General features: G+C 46.4%; 1 protein-coding gene across 4 annotated transcripts in view; it reads left to right on the top strand.

Annotated features, from left to right (window-relative positions):
• Positions 1–20,875, top strand: part of CRTAC1 (cartilage acidic protein 1) — a 751,919-nt gene that overhangs the window by 574,102 nt on the left and 156,942 nt on the right. For all 4 annotated transcript variants that reach the window (XM_073684992.1, XM_073684991.1, XM_073684993.1 and 1 more), the window contains exon 8: positions 15,057–15,193. In XM_073684992.1, coding sequence (XP_073541093.1) covers positions 15,057–15,193 — 137 coding nt within the window. The remainder of the gene's footprint in view (positions 1–15,056; positions 15,194–20,875) is intronic.

The raw sequence follows: 20,875 nt of genomic DNA, 5'->3' as shown, positions 1-20,875 counted from the left end.
CTCCAAAGTCCACTATCGATCCTACAAGCTACCTATTTCTATAGCTTCTTACAGGACTTTATCACTTCTCCCTACTAGTGATGAGTGAGTGTGCTCGTTTTAACTTTTCACCGAGCATGATCTGGTGCTTATCGAGTAGCTTCGGCGTTCTCGTATATTATGTTCGAGTCCTTGCGTTTCATCATTTATGTGTTACACGCACGCCACCAGGTTCAGATAGGGGCGAGACAGGTTTCATGAATTCTTTGGAATCCTCGGGGAACCGTTACTCAGGGCGACCATAGACCATATGCTGCAGCTTCTCTCAGGCACACAGGGGTATTGACCCTTAGGCACAGACATGTAGATTGTTTCACTTGCTGACCAGGCACACTTGACAAGAGTCCTCATAAATGGTAGAACAGTAGCATTTAATAAGAAGCCACACAGCCAGTGCAAGTTAAGTCTTATGAGCAGCAGGCTCCAGTGACAAACAGTACAGTTTCCTTAGCGGCAGCAGTTCACAGTCTTCCCAGTAGTACAGGACAGCACAGTTCTAATGCAAAGACACATTAATGAACACAGCATTCTTTACAGCACAGTGAGATGGAGGAGGTGGGGAGGCTTTGCTGAGGGAGATGATCCCTGTGACACCATTTCTTCCAGTCCTTATCTTTCTGCCTGATAATACTCTGCACTGTTAGTTCAGGAACTCTACCTGACCTGTGGTTAGCTTCACTCCTGACTTGAATCCTTTTCACTTGCAGGGGCGCTTCTGTGAGATATAGAACACACACACCATCTTTATCTTCAGCTCCAGCCAGACAGTAAACAACTTCCCCACAATCCCCCTGGGGCTCTGCTAAAACACTCCCCTTCTCCTGTGACTGTGTTAACCCCTCTAGTTGCTGGATGCTTCTGGAGCACAACACTTCCTGTCTCCTGTGCTTGTGTTACTTCTAATAGTTGCTGAATGCTTTAAAAGCAACAGCACAACTTCTGCAAGTCACATATGGCTGTAAGACAGCTTCAACACATGCAGTGCAGACGCAGGGACTCAAACATAATATAGGAGCACACCGAAGCTACTCGGTAAGCACTCGAGCAAGCTCGTTGAAAGGGTTAAACGAGAATGCTCGCTAATCACTACTCCTTACGCCAAGTCCAGCATTTGGCAATCCTCCGATTTTCTGCGGAGGAGCTAGCTTGCTCCTCCAGGTGACTAATGCTTTGTTCTGTCACGCCACTATTCTGACCACACAGACTCCAATGTAGGACTTCACTTCTATCCTGCACCTCCAAGATTAAGGCAATGTAATAATCCACAATAAATGTGGCTTTTATATATTTCTCCCTTCTTACATGCAATATTATTTCACGGTTACCATTTTTTGTGCAATTTTGGTACTAAGAGTACAAAATTCTACTTTTAATATGCCACCTTTGCATAGGGAGTAGAGAAGAGCGAACCCAAACTTACAAGTTCCGCGTTCGTACTGGACACTCAGTGTCCGGTGCAAAATGCTGAAGACGGACTTCTGGGGGGGCTTTGGAGTTGTGGGGGAAGTGCGGTCGAGAGAGAGTGAGATTTTCCAGATCCAAAGTATGTGTCTCCATTTTTTTCAATGGGGTTTGGGTTCTGGTTCAAGTTCAGGTAAAGTACTGGTACCCGAACCAAAATTTGGACTAAAGTTTGGGTTGGGTACCAGAACCTGAACTTCCACAGGTCCACTCATCCCTAGTAGGGATGCAAATTCAGCTGACAGATTTGCTTTAAAGCAAATCTGTCACCAGATTTCGCAATACAGGCTGCATACATCTATATATATAATCGTCTTATCCCGTCTGACTGTCTGTCTGTCTTTCTGTCTGTCTGTGTGTCTGTCTGTCCAGGAAATCCCGCGTCGCTCATTGGTCCGGCAGCAGCCAATCAGTGCCGCGGGATTTCTGAAAAAAGATGGCGGCCGTTAGCGGCTCATCTGCGGGACGGAGCTCAGCGGCGATGCAGCCGGGAGATGACCGGCGCGAGGCGCTCATCTCCCGGCCGGTACCAGCAGAATGACCCCGACCGCCGGACCCATCTGCGGGACGGAGATGCAGCCGGGAGATGAGCGGCGCGAGGTGCTCATCTCCTGGCCGGTAGCTGCGGGTCGGGATACTTCTGCTGCGAGCGCCCGCTATGTCCCGGGTTCGCGCAGCGTAAGTACGCGCACAGGCAGCGCCGCTCCCCGGTCCTCACCAAGACGATTCGATGATTCGTCGCGGTCTTCGGACCCGACCAATCACTGATCTTAGCGCAAAACTTAAGCACCGCTGTGCTGATTGGTCGCCGACGCTGCCCGCGACCAATCACCGATTTGGGCGCCACATTTAAATATCGGCCGCGACCAATCAGCACAGCGGTGTTTAAATGTGGAGCCAAGATCGGTGATTGGTCGCGGCCGATATTTAAATTTGGCGCCCAAATCGGTGATTGGTCGCAGGCAGCGTCCGCGACCAATCAGCACAGTAGTGTTTAACTTTGGCCGCAAGATCAGTGATTGGTTGCGGGCCAAGACCGCGACCAATCACCGATTTGTGCGGCACATTTAAATAGCGGCCGCGACCAATTGGATGTCAGCGCCGCTCCCCGGTGTTCCCTTCACGCCCTAGCCGCATGGATGTCAGCGCCGCTGCCTGTGCGGATACTTCCGCTCCGAGAACCCGGGACATGAGCGGGCGCTCGCAGCAGAAGTATCCCGACCCGCAGCGCCGCTCCCCGGTCCTCCCTTCACACCCTAGCCGCTGATGTCCCCACAGTATCTGCATGGTGTTACAAAGGTCCGGACATTTGTGTTAAAAATCGCTGATTGGTTGCTGGCGCTGCCCACGACCAATCACCGATTTGGGCGCCAAATTTAAATATCGGCCGCGACCAATCACCGATCTTGGCTCCACATTTAAACACAGCTGTACTGATTGGTCGCGGACGCTATTTAAATGTGCCGCCAAAATCGGTGATTGGTCGCTCACAGCGTCGGCGACCAATCAGCACAGCGGTGTTTGAATTTGCCGCCAAGATCGGTGATTGGTCGCGGCCAGCCCCAGCGACCAATCAGCGAGATGGGCGGCAAATTTAAACGCCGCTCTGCTGATTGGTCGCGGCTGACCACCGCGACCAATCAGCGAGATTGGTGCCAAATTTAAACAACGCTCTGCTGATTGGTCGCTGACGCCAGACGCGACCAATCAGCGAGATTGGCGCCAAATTTCAACAACGCTCTGCTCATTGGTCACGGACGGCAGACGCGACCAATCAGCGAGATTGGTGCCAAATTTAAACAACGCTCTGCTGATTGGTCGCGGTCGCCGGCCGCGACCAATGAGCAGTATTGGCACCAAATTTAAATCCCGCTCTGATTGGTCACGGCCGGCTAACCGCGACCAATCAGCAGTATTGGGGCCAAATTTAAACCTCGCTCTGCTGATTAGTCGCAACCACCGGCCGTGACCAATCAGCGATATTGGCGCCAAATTTAAACACCGCTTGGCTGATTGGTCGTGGTGGCCGGCCGTGACCAATCAGCGATATTTGCGCCATATTTAAACACCGCTCTGCTCATTGGTCGCGGTTACCGGTCACGAATAACCAGCATTATTGGCGACAAATTTAAACACCGCTCTGCTGATTGCTCGCGGCCGTGACCAATCACCATTATTGGCGCAAAATTTAAACCTCGCTCTGCTGATTAGTCGCAACCACCGGCCGTGACCAATCAGCGATATTGGCGCCAAATTTAAACAACGCTCTGCTGATTGGTCGCGGATGGCAGACACGACCAATCAGCGATATTGGCGCCATATTTAAACACCGCTCTGCTCATTGGTCGCGGTTACCGGTCACGAATAACCAGCATTATTGGCGACAAATTTAAACACAGCTCTGCTGATTAGTCGCCGGCCGCAACCAATCAGCATTATTGCCGGCAAATTTAAACCCCGCTCTGCTGATTGGTCGGCACCAATCAGCATTATTGGTGCCAAATTTAAACCCCGCTCTGCTGATTAGTCGCGACCGCCGGCCGTGACCAATCTGCGATATAGGCGCCAAATTTTAACACCGCTTTGCTAATTGGTCGCGGTTGCCGGCCTCGACCAATCAGCGATTTTGGCGCCAAATTTAAATACCGCTCTGCTGATTGCGCCTGGTCGGCCGCATACCTATTCTAGAATACCCGATGCGTTAGAATCGGGCCACCATCTAGTTTTTAAATAACTCTCTGAGACCTAAAGAGGCAGGTGGACTTATTTTGAAAAGCAGTGTAAAAAATATCTTTTTGAACTTCTCTTTGCCCAATACTGAAATGTGCATTTTACGAGTCCAGCTAAAATTCTCTTTTTAACATCAGGATTCTACAGCTATTCTGACGTGGAATTTCAAGGTAAGTACACCGGCTTCATCAGGTCTGTGAGATCTATTTAATAATTCATGTAGTTTGTATTGTGAAATCTGGTGATAGACCTACTTTAAGGTACATTTTTATATATAATTCTGCTTGTTTCACAATCCTTCCGCACATCCATCTCAGTGTTTTATTCCGAAACGATCGTCACAATCTTTCCTTGATCTAGTTGTCACATTCAGGCTCGGAAGTTCAAATATTCCCTGAGTTGATCCGCTGCCCTGGCACCATCCTGATCACAAACGCTACCTCTGATATTTTGTTTTTTTGAAGCTGACACAGAAATCTAGGGCTGAAGCTGAGCAGAATCCTTTCAATCAAAGACGTTGAAAAGCTGATGAGATGTGAAATAATGGCCCTTCCCGACCAAATCCCCCTACTTTGTGCTTAACCTTCACATGGGTTGTTAACCACCCTGGGAAAAGGTAATTACAAAGAAGTGCAACCAACAGTTAATTAAATATGCTTTGAAAAAGCTATCCGTAAGTAGGAAGCAAAACACAGTGCCGGCAAGAGGGAATCGCTACTTGTTATGGGCCTAATGGTCTTTGTTCAGCTGCCTGATAATTGTCAAGCCAGTGAATAGCTTAATCTCAGAAAGCCTTTTTTTTCGACTACTTTTTCCGCTTGTAATGGTCTTATAATCTTCCTCCGTGAGAGATTTGCTCAGATAAAGGCCCACTTGACGTTTTCCTTGTACAACATCGCGGCTATTTGTTCCTTTTTTCAGATAGTACCTAAGAATGAAAACCATAGAGAGTGTGGAGGTCAAACTCAGAGATGGTTCTTTTTGTATGGAGCGTTATCTAGAAGTTTTCAGACAGATGGATCATTTTTTTTTATAGTATATTCAGTTTTTAGCTTATGAAGAGAGATGGAGTAAAAGTTTAGACGATTGGTGGATGAAGTCGTAAGAATAATCGCAAGGTGGCTCTCCAGCTCAATGGTCAGGGTCTTGAAACCGGACAAAGGCAACATCTGCATGAAATTGGTAGGGGTTGTCCACTAAATATTAATATAATAAAATAGGATCTTTAAAGCAAAAAATAACAAATACTCACCTAACAAACACCCATCGCTGCCTGCGTCCCACATCTGGTCTCCTCAGTTCAAATTCTGGTGGATGGATGTCGCTGTAGCCAATCAGTGACCAATGATTCCCAGCCGGATGAAACAGTTCCAACTCTCTCTTTTGGTTCTCACAGAATGTCACAACTACAGCAGATGGTCAGAGACAGCTGATTAGCTGCAGTGGTGTTAGGGAGGGACCAGATGGTCATATAACTTGTACGAGGATCGCAACGCAATGCTTGGACTGGCCATCAGCTCTGCCTACCTGAGCATGACAGCTGCATAGAAATACATGCTGTCACACTCGGGTCAGGAGAGCCGACAGCCAGTCCTAGCATCTTCCCTTAGTCTCATCTGGTGAAGTGGATCCTCTAAGCCTCGGGTCTGAGTGGGCACACGGAACCGGGTGTTGATTCAGCAAGCAGGAAGGCACGTGATCAGCGAGGACTAGGCACGCTCAGGAATTTCAGAAGCAGCAGGTCGGAAGAAGTGGAACCCAGCAGGGAATGAAGCACTTAAAAACACAAAAAGCACATCAAACATAGGACTAGGGTCTCAATCCCAAGAAATGGGTGTTTGTATAAATGGGCCTTAAATAGGTCTAGGGAGAAGATGTCATTGATCCACTCCGGGCAACTTATGAAACCCGACGCAGAGCTCAGCAGAGGGCAGTTGACTAAGGGGAAGGATACAGAGCCTGGAATATGCGGGGCAGATGTGTAGCAAGCGGTGACCTGACTTTCCTTGCCAGAAGAGGAAGCATGAAGACTGGTGGGCGAACAGTCAGTGGTGTGGAGGAGCAGCAGGGTAATTTTTTATTTTAAGACCCCCATAGGTCCATTTTTAATAGATGAATTGAGAAACCACTTTACTTGACGTCCTCTTTAATCCACCTCTGCATTTGGAGCATCAGAGATAAGGATGTTATTAGCTAGGGCAGGGGTATAAATATTTTGGCCATTAAGGAGTCACATTTGGGCTTTGTTGCCTTTACGACCCAAAGGCCATAAGAAGATACCGGTATTATATATTTTCCATGACTACTGAGGGGACTCGTTAAAGATTTAAAATTACGGCCCAAAACCTCCAGGATACGTCTCTGCCTGTAGGAAAATTGTAAAACCAGTGGAAACATGAGATATCTCATATTAAGGAGAATCTGATATGGTGCCAGAATTGAGTGAAATAGGATTGTTTGATGAGATAACCACTGGTCTGTACAATTATGTGTAGGATGTGACAAGCATAGGTCCAATATATGTAGTCTGTTAAAGGCATTATGTGATGTGGACATTACCTTTATGTTAGAAGTCTACCCTGATAATAATCAGATGGCAGGAAGTGTTACTGCTCGGATCCCAAGTGAGCAGCTATAATCTTTGGGCAACCTGAGGATCAGGTGTTTAATTTAACTGCAGTGCCCCCACAGGAGAAATGAAGCATTACTAAAAGGGCATAAGTGCAGGAAATTTACCTAATTTTTGGCACACTATAATTTTTCTTAATAGCATTTCAATTTTTGCTCACACAGTAATAGAAACTCTGTAGAAAGCCACTTCACGGAGGTTTTAAGCATATAATTCAGTGCACGTTACATATTGTGTTTTGCGAGCATACGTGTTCTCACTTTTTGAAGTCGTTAGGATTAAAGCTCCAAACATAATAATACAAGACTACCTAGGCTTCGGCAATCTTCCGCCTGCCGAATGCCATCAGAATGCACAATGTTGTTCAGCTGGATGTGCTCTCCTTTAGGTGAGGGGGAGGGTGGCCGCATCTAATATTACTTCCCCGAGAATGTAATCATCCCACAGCAAACAAAATAAAAAAAAAAAATCTCCATTTCATTGATATGAATTTGCTCCTTTCAAATTACATTGCAAATCACACCATTATTTCTGGAGATGTACAGTACGCAGGTGTGAAATCTGTCTTCTTCAAGTGGGTGATGACAAGGAAATAGGCTGTCAGGAACATCTGGCTTGTTATTTGTATTATGATGGTCATTACTTTTACTTTTACACAAGGATGTATGTTTCTAAAAAATTGTGCAGAGTTTATACGCTCAATGCCATAACACTGTACTGATGACTTTCATAAAAAGGGAAGACCTTCCGGGTTCCCAGAAGACTTGGAAATCTTTTCAAAAGCCTCTCGATACTTCCCGAAAAGCGGCACTTTCGGCAGGCCTCTTGTACATGACACCAGGATGATTTGTGTATAGGAATGAGCGGACCCATGGAAGTTCAGGTTCTGGTACCCGACTCAAAGTTCAGTTCTGGTACTGTACGTGAACTTGAACCAGAACCCGAACCCCATTGAAAAGAACGGGGACTGGAACTTTTGATCTGGAAAATTCTCTCTCCCCTCCCATACTTCCCTTGGACTTCCCCCAGAACTCCGAACATTGCAATGGACGTCCGGGAGAAGTCAGTATTTAGCATCGGACACTAACTGTCCGGTACGAACCCAGAATTTTAAGTTCGAGTTCGCTCATCTCTATTTGTGTACAGATAGAGCTCTTGACATCCAGAAGGCAGAAATATGGGTTGTAAAAGGGTCAAGATATCTAGAAAGAAGACATGGTTGTGCAAAAATTTCAGCACAATTCCACACTGCTTGGTTCTTGCTCATAAGCACTTTCGTAACAGTTGACAAGAAGGTTTTATGGCCGTGCCTCTGAGCCCCAGCACTGACATACAACATCACTATAAAGCTTTGTCCACACTTCCTTTTGGACATTCAGTTTGTTTGTTCTGTTTTGAGGAGGAGACTAATGGAAAAGTTACATAATAGCTGATGGAAATTGAAGCAAAGGGGCCACATTGATTATTATGGTGTCAATCTGGGTTCTGTTATGTGTCAGGATTAAGAGCTGAAGAAAAAGTTCTGCATGATGAGCATTTTCTTTTGTTTTTTTAAAATGGACATGTAGCGCCCCGAGGGTTCGGCCGCTGCAGGGGTATTGCACCTCTGCCAGAGGTGTGATATTCCACTCCCGGGTAAGGATGGTGCGTGGACCAGGGCTCGTTTAGCTGCATGCATCACACACACCCTATTTCCGGGGGACAGTTCCAACGGTGCTCCCATTAGACAGTAATGCAGGCACGACAGAATCTGTCCCTGGCTGGAGTGGGGAGGGGGGAGGAAAACCCAGTGATGTGGGAGCAGGAGGGGACGGTTCCTGAGCGTAGGAAGGAGCCCATTGGTTGCAAGTCACCTGGGCTCATACACTAGAGGGAGGTATAAAAGGTGGGCACCATCTTAGTTCTAAGAGTAGAAGAAGTGAGTTCAGACAGTGAGGAGGAGGAGAGAAGGAGTTCAGCCAGGAGGGCTGACAGGGAGCTGTGGCTCAGTCTGGGCCCAGCTCCACAAGGCAGGCCTGGAGTGAAGGCCAGAGCCAGAAGAAAGGAACAGAAACAGAAAGGAACTGAACACCCAGAGAGGCCCAGAGACACGAGGGCAGAAGGAACCCCAAAGGCCCAGGAGATTGCGGGTGACGGGTTGGCAGAACAGGGTACCGGATCCCAAGTTGGTAGAGGCGACTAATCCTCAGCCAAGGACCGGCGGTCGTGATCACATCTTGGTGCAACCCCTCACTACACCTACTAGAAAGGCACACCACATAGGGTCAGGGAGGTGAGCACGTAGCCCTCCCAAGAGAAGGCCCGTGGGAGCTGGACAGACGTAGTGTCACTGGTGGGGCACGGCCAGAGAAAGGAATAGAAGGGAGTCCTGTGTCACACTCTGGAATTGCCTGGGGGTTGACCGAGCCCCGCATCTGGTGGACGCAGCACGGCTTGGGCAGTCATTGCCGGCGGAATGACTAAGAATATAAAGAACTGTGAGTAAAGAATTTGAACTGCAACCTCACGTCTCTGTGCTTCATCGCCGCGCCAGCACTACTAGTGCTGGGACGCTCGCACCATCACTTCCACCATCAACTACACTGCCCTGGGGCTGCACTCTTCCCGTGGGGGGCTGCACTCTTCCTGTCACACTACCTTAGCTGCATACACCATCAGCCCCAGCGGTCTGCCCTTGCAGCGGCGGTTCGCACTGACCGCAATCCACGGGTGGCGTAGTCGGACAATTAACTTAAAACCCTATAAAGACTGCCACTGGTTTGACCGCCCTGAGCCACGGGACCGGGTCACCGCCACGGAGACTACAACCCCCCCCCAGAGACCTGGTTCCGGGTAACCCACTACACGTGTACGCTAGGCCCAGGGGGCGCGTCAGACACATACAGTGGCATGTAAAACTTTGGGCTCCACTGGTCAAAATTACTGTTATCGTGAACAGTTAAGCAAGTTGAAGATGAAATGATCTCTAAAAGCCCTAAAGTTAGAGATGACACATTTCCTTTGTATTTTAGACAAAAAAAAGATATTTTGTAATTTTCTACATTTTAAAAATTAAATGTGTCATCTTTAACTTTAGGCCTTTTAGAGATCATTTCATCTTCAACTTGCTTAAAGGGGTTGTCCAGTCAAAAGTGATAAGTCTAAAGTCACTCTGTGTGGCTGCAGACTTAAGAATCCCCCCAGTGCAGGCACTGTGCGCTGCTGTGATTCACCGGTATGAGACCCGGTAACGGAGGCTAAGTATACATTATACATACCCCCGGCCAGTGGACGTGGCCTCACTCTATATACACTTGTATTGAGCGAGGCCGCTCCTCCTAGTTGGACGCGCCCACTGGCCAGGGGTATGTATAACCTATACATAGCCTCCGGTCCTGGATCTCATACCGGCGAATCCCCGGAGTGCACAGTGCCTGCACTGGGGGGATTCTTAAGTCTGCAGCCACACAGAGTGACTGCAGACTTATCACTTTTGACCGGACAAGCCCTTTAACTGTTCACAATGACAGTAATTTTGACGAGGGGTGCCCAAACTTTCACTTGCCACTGTAATGTAACTCAGATGGACTCCATAATAATCCATTAAGTCCCTCATCTGCTGTTTGTATAAGTTATGCAACAGATCCACTTCTAACATTATTCTATTTGTCTGTTCCTCAAAATGGAAATGTGGACGTATCCTAAGACACAGCTTTTAGCCATAGACCACAAAACTCCCTTATGGGCTTATGAGCTTTGTGCAAAAGATCCATATATTATGTCTTTAGAGTAGTCTCTAAGGCAATGTGCACACAGCATCTTTTTCAGGTGGATTCCACTTGGAACTCGCCTGGAAAACCACAGTGAGAGTGCCCCATAAATGAACCTAGCGCACAGCAATGTCAACATGACATCACTGTGCACACGTTCCGTCTTATGCCACTTCTTTTAATTGCCTCAAGGTTCAGAAACCATGAATCGGCGAAAAGAAGTGACATGCTCATTATTCTGGCAGCTTCCGCATTGAGGAGGCGCCGCAATAATGACGTCAAAACCACCGGCGCCGTCATTTTCTGAAGTGGGCATGCCTGGAAAAATTCAGCGACTGCACTATCTAACAGACACCATATGCACATAGCCTAATAGAGACCTCTTGCAGATTGTGCATGGTATTTCCAAAAGGAACATGCTGCTACAAATCTAAGGTCAGGGCAGGTGTAACATCCCTGGTGGCATGCTGGCATGGCTTACCACCTCCCACCATGCAAGACCACCATCTTACCTATCAGTCCAGGCTGCACACTTTGTTCCAGTACCTGCTGTGTCTCTTGTTTGATTGCTTAGGGCGGCGGCGCGGTTACTGCCTGATTCTTATAGTTACTGTGTGCGCACTCCTAATGCCTCCCCAGCCTTCTGCTGTGAGGCACTGGATACTTAAACCCCCTCCACCCAGTAGGGGGTGCCCGAGCAACACTTTCTTTCAGTGTTTTCTGTGCAACTGAGTTGCCAGGTCCTGTCCTGTATCTTATCTGTTTCCGCCACCCTGGGGGCTGTATACCCAGACCTGTTACCTGTATCTGTGACTTCTAGTCTGTTCCACCACCCTGGGGGCTGTATACCCAGGCCCGTTATCTGTATCTGTGACTTCTAGTCTGTTCTGCCACCCTGGGGGCTGTATACCCAGTCCCTTTACCTGTATCTGTGACTTCTAGTCTGTTTCCGCCACCCTGTGAGCTGAGTTCGCAGGCTCGTTCCTGTATCTTGTTCCAAGTTCAGTTCCTGTCTGAACTGTGTCCTAGCCCATTACCTGTTTGTCTCTATGTCCGTACCTGCCCTTTTCCTGCAGTGTCTGAACCTGCACCTAACTCCAACTCATTGTCTCTGTACTTCTGTTTGTGAGTTTTGTGTCCACTCGCTACTCCATTGTAAGTACCTTGTGTGTATCTGGTTCTGCTTGTCCCGTTTCCCTGCGTATCCCCTCCGTATCTACCTCCTGTGTTCTAACTATCTTCCTGTATTTTCCAGTCTGTTCCATGTGAACAGAGCCCTGTCCTGTCTGCCCGCATCTTCTGCTCTGTTCTGCTCTGCTTGTCCACTGCACCTGCAGTTTCACTCTGCTGTGCTTGTCCATCGCATCTGCGGTTTCGCTCTGCTCTGCTTGTCCACCGCATCTGCGGTTTTGCTCAGCTCTGCTTGTTCACTGCACCTGCGGTTTCGCTCTGCTCTGCTTGTTCACTGCACCTGCGGTTTCGCTCTGCTCTGCTTGTTCACCGCACCTGCGGTTTCGCTCTGCTCTGCTTGTCCACCGCACCTGCGGTTTCGCTCTGCTCTGCTTGTCCACCGCACCTGCGGTTTTGCTCAGCTCTGCTTGTTCACTGCACCTGCGGTTTCGCTCTGCTCTGCTTGTTCACTGCACCTGCGGTTTTGCTCAGCTCTGCTTGTTCACTGCACCTGCGGTTTCGCTCTGCTCTGCTTGTTCACTGCACCTGCGGTTTCGCTCTGCTCTGCTTGTTCACCGCACCTGCGGTTTCGCTCTGCTCTGCTTGTCCACCGCACCTGCGGTTTCGCTCTGCTCTGCTTGTCCACCGCATCTGCGGTTTTGCTCAGCTCTGCTTGTTCACTGCACCTGCGGTTTCGCTCTGCTCTGCTTGTTCACTGCACCTGCGGTTTTGCTCAGCTCTGCTTGTTCACTGCACCTGCGGTTTCGCTCTGCTCTGCTTGTTCACCGCACCTGCGGTTTCGCTCTGCTCTGCTTGTCCACCGCACCTGCGGTTTTGCTCTGCTTGTCCACCGCACATGCTGTTTCGCTCTGCTCTGTTTGTCCACCGCACCTGCGGATTCGCTCTGCTCTGCTTGTTCACCGCATCTGCGGTTTCGCTCTGCTCTGCTTGTTCACCTTATCTGCGGTTTCGCTCTGCTCGTCCACTGCACCTGTGGTTTCGCTCTGCTCTGCTCCGCTTGTCCTCCGCACCTGCGGTTCTGCTCTGCTTGTCCACCGCACCCGCGTCTCTGTTCCTGTATCCCAGTCTGTACTGGTCCCTATCCAGCCTGCGTTCATACCTGCCAATATTTGCCAGTCTGCATACCAGCCGTGCCTGTCAGTACCCGCCTGTCTCTATACCAGCCGTGCCTGCCAGCACCCGCCTGTCTGCATACCATCCGTACCTGCCAATACCCGCCTGTCTGCATACCAGCCATGCCTGTCAGTACCCACTTGTCTGCATACCAGCTGTGCCTGCCCATTCCTGTATTCCCCGGTGTGGGTCAACAGCTGTGACCGGGGTCCGACCTGGAGTAGCACCTGGTCCCTCTGCTCGGTTCCTCCCTGGTTCACGGAGTCGACTGAGCCGCCGTGCGACCTTGGTAGGACCGAGTTGATACTTAGTCACGACCCTCCAGGCACTCCTCGATTCATGGTCCAGTGGGATCACTAACCACGCTCATGCCAGTTAGTCCGGGCGTGAGCATAACAGCAGGCAGCAGTCCCAAGACAGAATCAAGAAACTGTCCGGGTCCAATCCAAACTGGCAAACAGCAAGCCCCTCCATGAATGAACACAATCCAAAGAACTTTGCTGCTCTGGCAAGATGTGACAGTTTTGAGCAGTTCCAAAATGTTGTCAAATTTTGCACACCACTATGGAGTGATGGGCAGTGATTGTGATGGTGCACTTCGGCATGTAAGTCATCAAACTGCCAGAAGCTTCTTGTGTAATTACTGACCAATGACGTCCCACATGTGCATGATGGGAGAGAAGTTTGGAGACGCTGCAGGACATGGTAGACGCTTAGGCCACGCAGGCTGCTCACAGTAGCACTAGCAACATGCGACCTGGAGTTGTCATGCTGACAAATGGCTTCTTGGACACTTTGGCGAAATGGCCACACCACCTGTTCTATCATTGCTCTATTCTGTACTACATGTGAAATTGGACATCACATACAAAGCCTAAGGAGTCAAACATGTACAAAAAACATTAGAATATGTTTGCTTGACATTGATTTACGAGCCAGACATTCGGCAATAGGTTCCATTGACCTCACGCCACCGCTGCCAAAAGCCATCATGATGCAGAGCAAGATGTCAATGGAGGCTGGAATGGAGGTCTGTTCTCTTCAGCGATGGGTCTCACTTTTGTGTTGGATACAGAGCACCGGAGACTGGTCTGGAGACCATGTGGACAACTCCATGAAGAAGCCGTCACGATGGAACGTCACACCAGTCCTACTCCCGGATTATGGTGTGCATTGGCATAATGTACGTTAACCAGACTCCTCTAGTCTTCATTCCCGGTACACCTACAACTCGGCTTTACATTGATTTCATGGTGGAACAAGTGGTGCGACCGACGATTTTCCAAAGTGTCCCAGGAACAGTTTCTGTGTTTTGGGGACTATCTCAGCCCAAGGAATGATGACAAAGTGTCTAATGGGACAACCCCTTCTGTCCAATATACCTTCCGTTGGTGAAATCATCTGACTTAAAAGTTGCCAATATCAGAAATACTATTTTCAGTTGCACAGTACTGATGGCCTCCTAGTTCCAAAGGATATGGGGGGGGGGTTGTCACTACTAGTTAATTACACAGGGTCCATAGAAACATTTCTACTTTTGGAATAATTTTTTTTTGTGAATCAAACTTAATACTGTTTTTTACAACGATTAATGACTGCAAAAGTCCCACGGCATGTTCTGTACACAGTTATCTCTACCTAATGCTAGACAGGTTCACCTCGGGTTCCTGTAATTTGCCAAATTTCTTAAAAAAAAGAAAAAATCATAATTTTTTTTTTACTATTACTAATAATTTTCATGCTGTGGATCTATTTATTTAGCAGGTGCTATTATTGTGGTCGAATTTTAAAAACATAATTATGCCAAAAGTAAAAGTAATCAATGAAAAATCCCAGAAATATTTTTTTCTTAAGAGTTGAATTTGAAATGTAATTGAGTGAAAAGAAATCAAACGAGACGTTCTCGATTCCTCATGGTGGGGATTAGAGATGGCTGAAGGCTCAATGATCTGTTGAATATAGGACCGATAAGATGCTGTGACGGACGGGGTGTACACAGTTCTTTTGTTTCTAATTTTAATTTGTAAGATCCTCCTGATTACCCCGAGGTCTCCTGGAGTAACATCCGAGTCATTACACTAACGATGGGCCTTTTAATAAGAGATAATTGTGAGCTCTTATATCTCTCTTCTATCTTTAAACAGGATATTGCTACTCAGAAGTTCTCTATGCCGTCTCCAATCCGCACGGTGATTGCCGCTGACTTCGATAATGATCAGGAGCTGGAAGTCTTTTTTAATAATATCGCCTACAGGGGCTCTTCAGCAAATCGTATGTTCAGGTAAAGCTACAGACTGTTTTATATCTGAGCGGACAAGCACACGAAACACCATAACATCCCCTTATATACTGTCTGTGCCAAGGACGGACACAAATGTTTGCTATGATCCTATATGTTATTCTCTGCATTTACCCAATATTTTATGTGGTTTCCTAAACCAAAAGATTCCAAACCCTAAACCTTTGTCTGCACAATATAATCCTACAGTCCTACAGTGCTCGTAAACAGGAAATTTGTGGCGGAGGTCAAATATTGGTGCGAACGGATCATAAGGATAGATTTCTACAGTTATTTATTCTTCGTTTTATTTTCAGACAGATATAACATGATGGTCCCACCCACAGCACCTTATATATTATGGTGGTCCCACCCACAGCACCTTATATAGTATGATGGTCCACCTCACACACCCTTGTATAGTATGATAGTCCACCTCACAGCACCTTACATAGTATGATGGTCCACCCCACAGCCCCCTATATAGTATGATGGTCCACCTCACACACCCTTGTATAGTATGATGGTCCACCTCACAGCACCTTATATAGTATGATGGTCCACCTCACACACCCTTATATAGTATGATGGTCTACCCCACAGCTCCCTATATTGTATGATGGGCCACCTCATAGCTCCCAATATAGTATGATGGTCCACCCCACAGCTCCCTTTAATAGTATGATGGGCCACTTCACAGCTCACTATATAGTATGATGGTCCACCTCATAGCTCCCTATATAGTATGATGGTCCACCCCACAGCTCCCTTTAATAGTATGATGGGCCACTTCACAGCTCACTATATAGTATGATGGTCCACCTCACAGCTCCTTATAAAGTATGAATGTTCACTCAACAGTCTCCTATATAGTATGATAGTCCACCCCACACACCCTGGTATAGTATGATGGTCCACCCCACAGCTCCCTATATAGTATGATGGTCCACCCCACACACCCTTGTATAGTATGATGGTCCACCCCACAGCCCCCTATGTAGTATGATGGTCCATCCCACAGCTCCTTAAATAGTATGATGTTCCACCCCACAGCACCTTATATAGTATGATGGGCCACCTCACACACCTGTGTATAGTATGATGGTCCACCTCACACACCCTTCTATAGTATGATGGTCTGCCTCCCAGCACCTTATAGAGTATGATGGTCCACCTCACAGCCCCCTATATACAAACCCCTGGCAAAAATTATGGAATCACCCGGCTCGGAGGATGTTCATTCAGTTGTTTAATGTTGTTTAAAAAAAGCAGATCACAGACATGGCACAAAACTAAAGTCATTTCAAATGGCAACTTTAGGGCTTTAAGAAACACTAAAAGAAATAAAAGATTAAAAATGTGGTACTCAGTAAGGGTCATTTTTTTTCAGACGACGCAGAGGGAAAAAATTATGGAATCACTCAATTCTGAGGAAAAAATTATGGAATCACCCTGTAAATTTTTCATTTCCAAAACTAACATCTGCATCAAATTAGATCTGCTCGTTAATCTGCATCTAAAAAGGAGTGATCACACCTTGGAGAGCTGTTGCAACAAGTGGACTGACATGAATCACGGCTCCAACATGAGAGATGTCAATTGAAACCAAGGAGAGGATTATCAAACTCTTAAAAGAAGGTAAATCATCACGCAATGTTGCAAAAAATGTTGGTTGTTCACAGTCAGCTGTGTCTAAAATCTGGACCAAATACAAACAACATGGGAAGGTTGTTAAAGGCAAACATACTGGTAGACCAAGGAAAACATCAAAGAGTCAAGACCGGAAACTTAAAGCAATATGTCTCCAAAACAGGAAATGCACAACAAAACAAATGAGGAACGAATGGGAGGAAACTGGAGTCAATGTCTGTGACTGAACTGTAAGAAACCACCTAAAGGAAATGGGATTTACATACAGAAAAGCTAAACAAAAGTCATCATTAACACCTAAACAGAAAAAAACAAGATTACAATGGGCTAAGGAAAAGTAATCGTGGACTGTGGATGACTGGATGAAAGTCATATTCAGTGATGAATCGCGAATCTGCATTGGGCAAGGTGATGATGCTGAAACTATTGTTTGGTACCGTTCCAATGAGATTTATAAAGATGACTGCATGAAGAGAACATGCAAATTTCCACAGTCATTGATGATATGGGGCTGCATGTCAGGTAAAGGCACTGGGGAGATGGCTGTCATTACATCTTCAATAAATGCCCAAGTTTACATTGATATTTTGGACAGTTTTCTTATCCCATCAATTGAAAGGATGCATCCTGCCATAGAGCAAAAACTGTGAAAACATTCCTTGAAAGAAGACACATAAGGTCAATGTCATTGGCTGCAAATAGTCCAGATCTCAATCCAATTGAAAATCTTTGGTGGAAGTTGAAGAAAATGGTCCATGACAAGGCTCCAACCTGCAAAGCTGATCTGGCAACAGCAATCAAAGAAAGTTGGAGCCAGATTGATGAAGAGTACTGTTTGTCTCTCATTAAGTCCATGCCTCAGAGACTGCAAGCTGTTATTAAAGCCAGAGGTGGTGCAACAAAATACTAGTGATGTATTGGAGTGTTCTTTTGTGTGTTTGTTTTTCATGATTCCATAATTTTTTCCTCAGAATTGAGTGATTCCATAATTTTTTCCCTCTGCTTGGTCTGAAAAAAATTACCCTTACTGTACCACATTTTTTATCTTGATTTCTTTTAGTGTTTCTTAAAGCCCTAAAGTTGCCATTTGAAATGACTTTAGTTTTGTGCCATGTCTGTGATCTGCTTTTTTTCAACAACATTACACAACTGAATGAACATCCTCCGAGCCCTGTGATTCCATAATTTTTGCCAGGGGTTGTAGTATGACGATACATCTAACACACCCTTGTATAGTATGATGGTCCACCTCACAGCACCTTATCTAGTATGATGGTCCACCCCACAGCTCCTTATATAGTATGATGGGCCACTTCATAGCTCCCAATATAGAATGATGGTCCACCCCACAGCTCCCTATATAGTATGATGGGCCACTTCACAGCTTACTACAGTCATGGCCAAAAGTTTTGAGAATGACACCAAAATTATATTTTCACATGATCTGCTGGCCTCTGGTTTTTATTAGTGTTTGTCTGATGTTTATATCACATACAGAAATATAATTGCAATCATATTATGAGTACCAATAGGTTATATTGACAGTTAGAATGAGTTAATGCAGCAAGTCAATATTTGCAGTGTTGCCCCTTCTTCTTCAATAACTCTGTAATTCTCCCTGGCACGCTCTCAATCAACTTTTGGACCAAATCCTGACTGATAGCAGTCCATTCTTGCATAATCAATGCTTGCATTTTGCCAGAATTTGTTGGTTTTTGTTTGTCCACCCGTCTCTTGGTGATTGACCACAAGTTCTCAATGGGATTAAGATCTGGGGAGTTTCCAGGCCATGGACCCAAAATCTCTATGTTTTGTTCCATGAGCCATTTTGTTATCACCTTTGCTTTATGGAAAGGTGCTCCATCATGCTGGAAAAGGCATTGTTGGGCGCCAAACTGCTCTTGGACGGTTGGGAGAAGTTGCTCTTGGAGGACATTCTGGTACCATTCTTTATTCATGGCTGTGTTTTTAGGCAAGACTGTGAGTGAGCCGATTCCCTTGGCTGAGAAGCAACCCCACACATGAATGGTTTCAGGATGCTTTACAGTTGGCATGAGACAAGACTGGTGGTAGCGCTCGCCTCTTCTTCTCCGAATAAGCTGTTTTCCAGATGTCCCAAACAATCGAAAAGGGGATTCATCAGAGAAAATGACTTTGCCCCAGTCCTCAGCAGTCCACTCCCTGTACCTTTTGCAGAATATCAGTCGGTCCCTGATGTTTTTTTCTGGAGAGAAGTGGCTTCTTTGCTGCCCTCCTTGAAACCAGCCCTTGCTCAAAGAGTCTCCGCCTCACAGTGCGTGCAGAAGCACTCACACCAGCCTGCTGCCATTCCTGAGCAAGCTCGGCACTGCTGGTAGTCCGATCCCGCAGCTGAAACAGTTTTAAGATACGGTCCTGGTGCTTGCTGGTCTTTCTTGGGCGGCCTGGAGCCTTTTTGACAACAATGGAAGCTCTCTCCTTGAAGTTCTTGATGATGCGATAGATTGTTGACTGAGGTGCAATCTTTGTAGCTGCGATACTCTTCCCTGTTAGGCCATTTTTGTGCAGTGCAATGATGGCTGCACGTGTTTCTTTAGAGATAACCATGGTTAACTGAAGAGAAACAATGATACCAAGAACCAGCCTCCTTTTAAAGTGTCCAGTGATGTCATTCTTACTTAATCATGACTGATTGATTGCCAGCCCTGTCCTCATCAACACCCACACCTGTGTTAATGGATCAATCACTAAAACGATGTTAGCTGCTCCTTTTAAGGCAGGACTGCAATAATGTTGAAATGTGTTTTGGGTGTTAAAGTTCATTTTCTGGGCAAATATTGACTTTGCAAGTACAGTAACTGTTAAGTTGATCACTCTTTGACATTCAGGAGTATATGCAAATTGCCATTACAAAAAATGAAGCAGTAAACTTTGGAAAAATTACTATTTGTCTCATTCTCAATACTTTTGGCCATGACTGTATATAGTATGATGGTCAACCTCACAGCCCCTTATGTAGTATGATGGTCCACCCCACAGCTCATTAAATAGTATGATGGTCCACCCACATTCCCCTATATAGTATGATAGTCCACCTCACACACCCTTATATAGTATGATGGTCCACCTCACAGCAGCTTATATAGTATGATGGTCTACCCCACAGCTCCTTATATAGTATGATGGGCCACCTCATAGCTCCCAATATAGTATGGTGGTCCACCCTACAGCTCCCTATATAGTATGATGGGCCACTTCCCAGCTCACTATATAGTATGATGGTCCACTTCACAGCTTCCTATGTAGTATGTTGGTCCACCCCACAGCTCCTTAAATAGTATAATGGTCCAGCCACAGCCCCCTATATAGTATGATGGTCCACCTCACACACACTTGTATAGTATGATGGTCCACCTTACAGCACCTTATATAGTATGATGGTCTACCCCACAGCTCCCTATATAGTATGATGGGCCACCTCATAGCTCCAAATATAGTATGATGGTCCACCTCACAGCCCACTATGTAGTATGATGGTCCACCCCACAGCACCTTATATAGTATGATGGTCCATCCCACAGCACCTTATATAGTATGAAAGTTCCCCCAACAGTCCCCTATATAGTATGATAGTCCACCCACAGCCTCTTATATAGTATGATGATTCACCCCACAACTCCCTATATAGTATGATTGTCCACCTCACAGCTCCTTATATAGTATGATTGGCCACTTCACAGCTCCCTATATAGTATGATTGTTCACCTCACAACACCTTGTATAGTATGATGGTTTACCCCACAACTCCCTATATAGTATGATGGGCCACCTCATAGCTTACAATATAGTATGATGGTCCACCCCACAGCTCCCTATATACACTGCTCAAAAAAATAAAGGGAACACTCAAATATCACATCCTAGATCTAAATGAATGAAATATTGTCATTGAATACTTTGTTCTGTACAAAGTTGAATGTGCTGACAACAAAATCACACAAAAATCATCAATGGAAATCAAATTTATTAACCAATGGAGGCCTGGATTTGGAATCA

The sequence above is a fragment of the Phyllobates terribilis genome, unplaced genomic scaffold, assembly GCF_046119375.1.
Source record: "Phyllobates terribilis strain yellow unplaced genomic scaffold, ASM4611937v1 Scaffold_5__5_contigs__length_657084704, whole genome shotgun sequence".
In the NCBI taxonomy this organism is placed as follows: domain Eukaryota; kingdom Metazoa; phylum Chordata; class Amphibia; order Anura; family Dendrobatidae; genus Phyllobates; species Phyllobates terribilis.
Note: the sequence above shows the minus strand (reverse complement) of the source record. Positions and strands in the feature narration are given on the sequence as shown.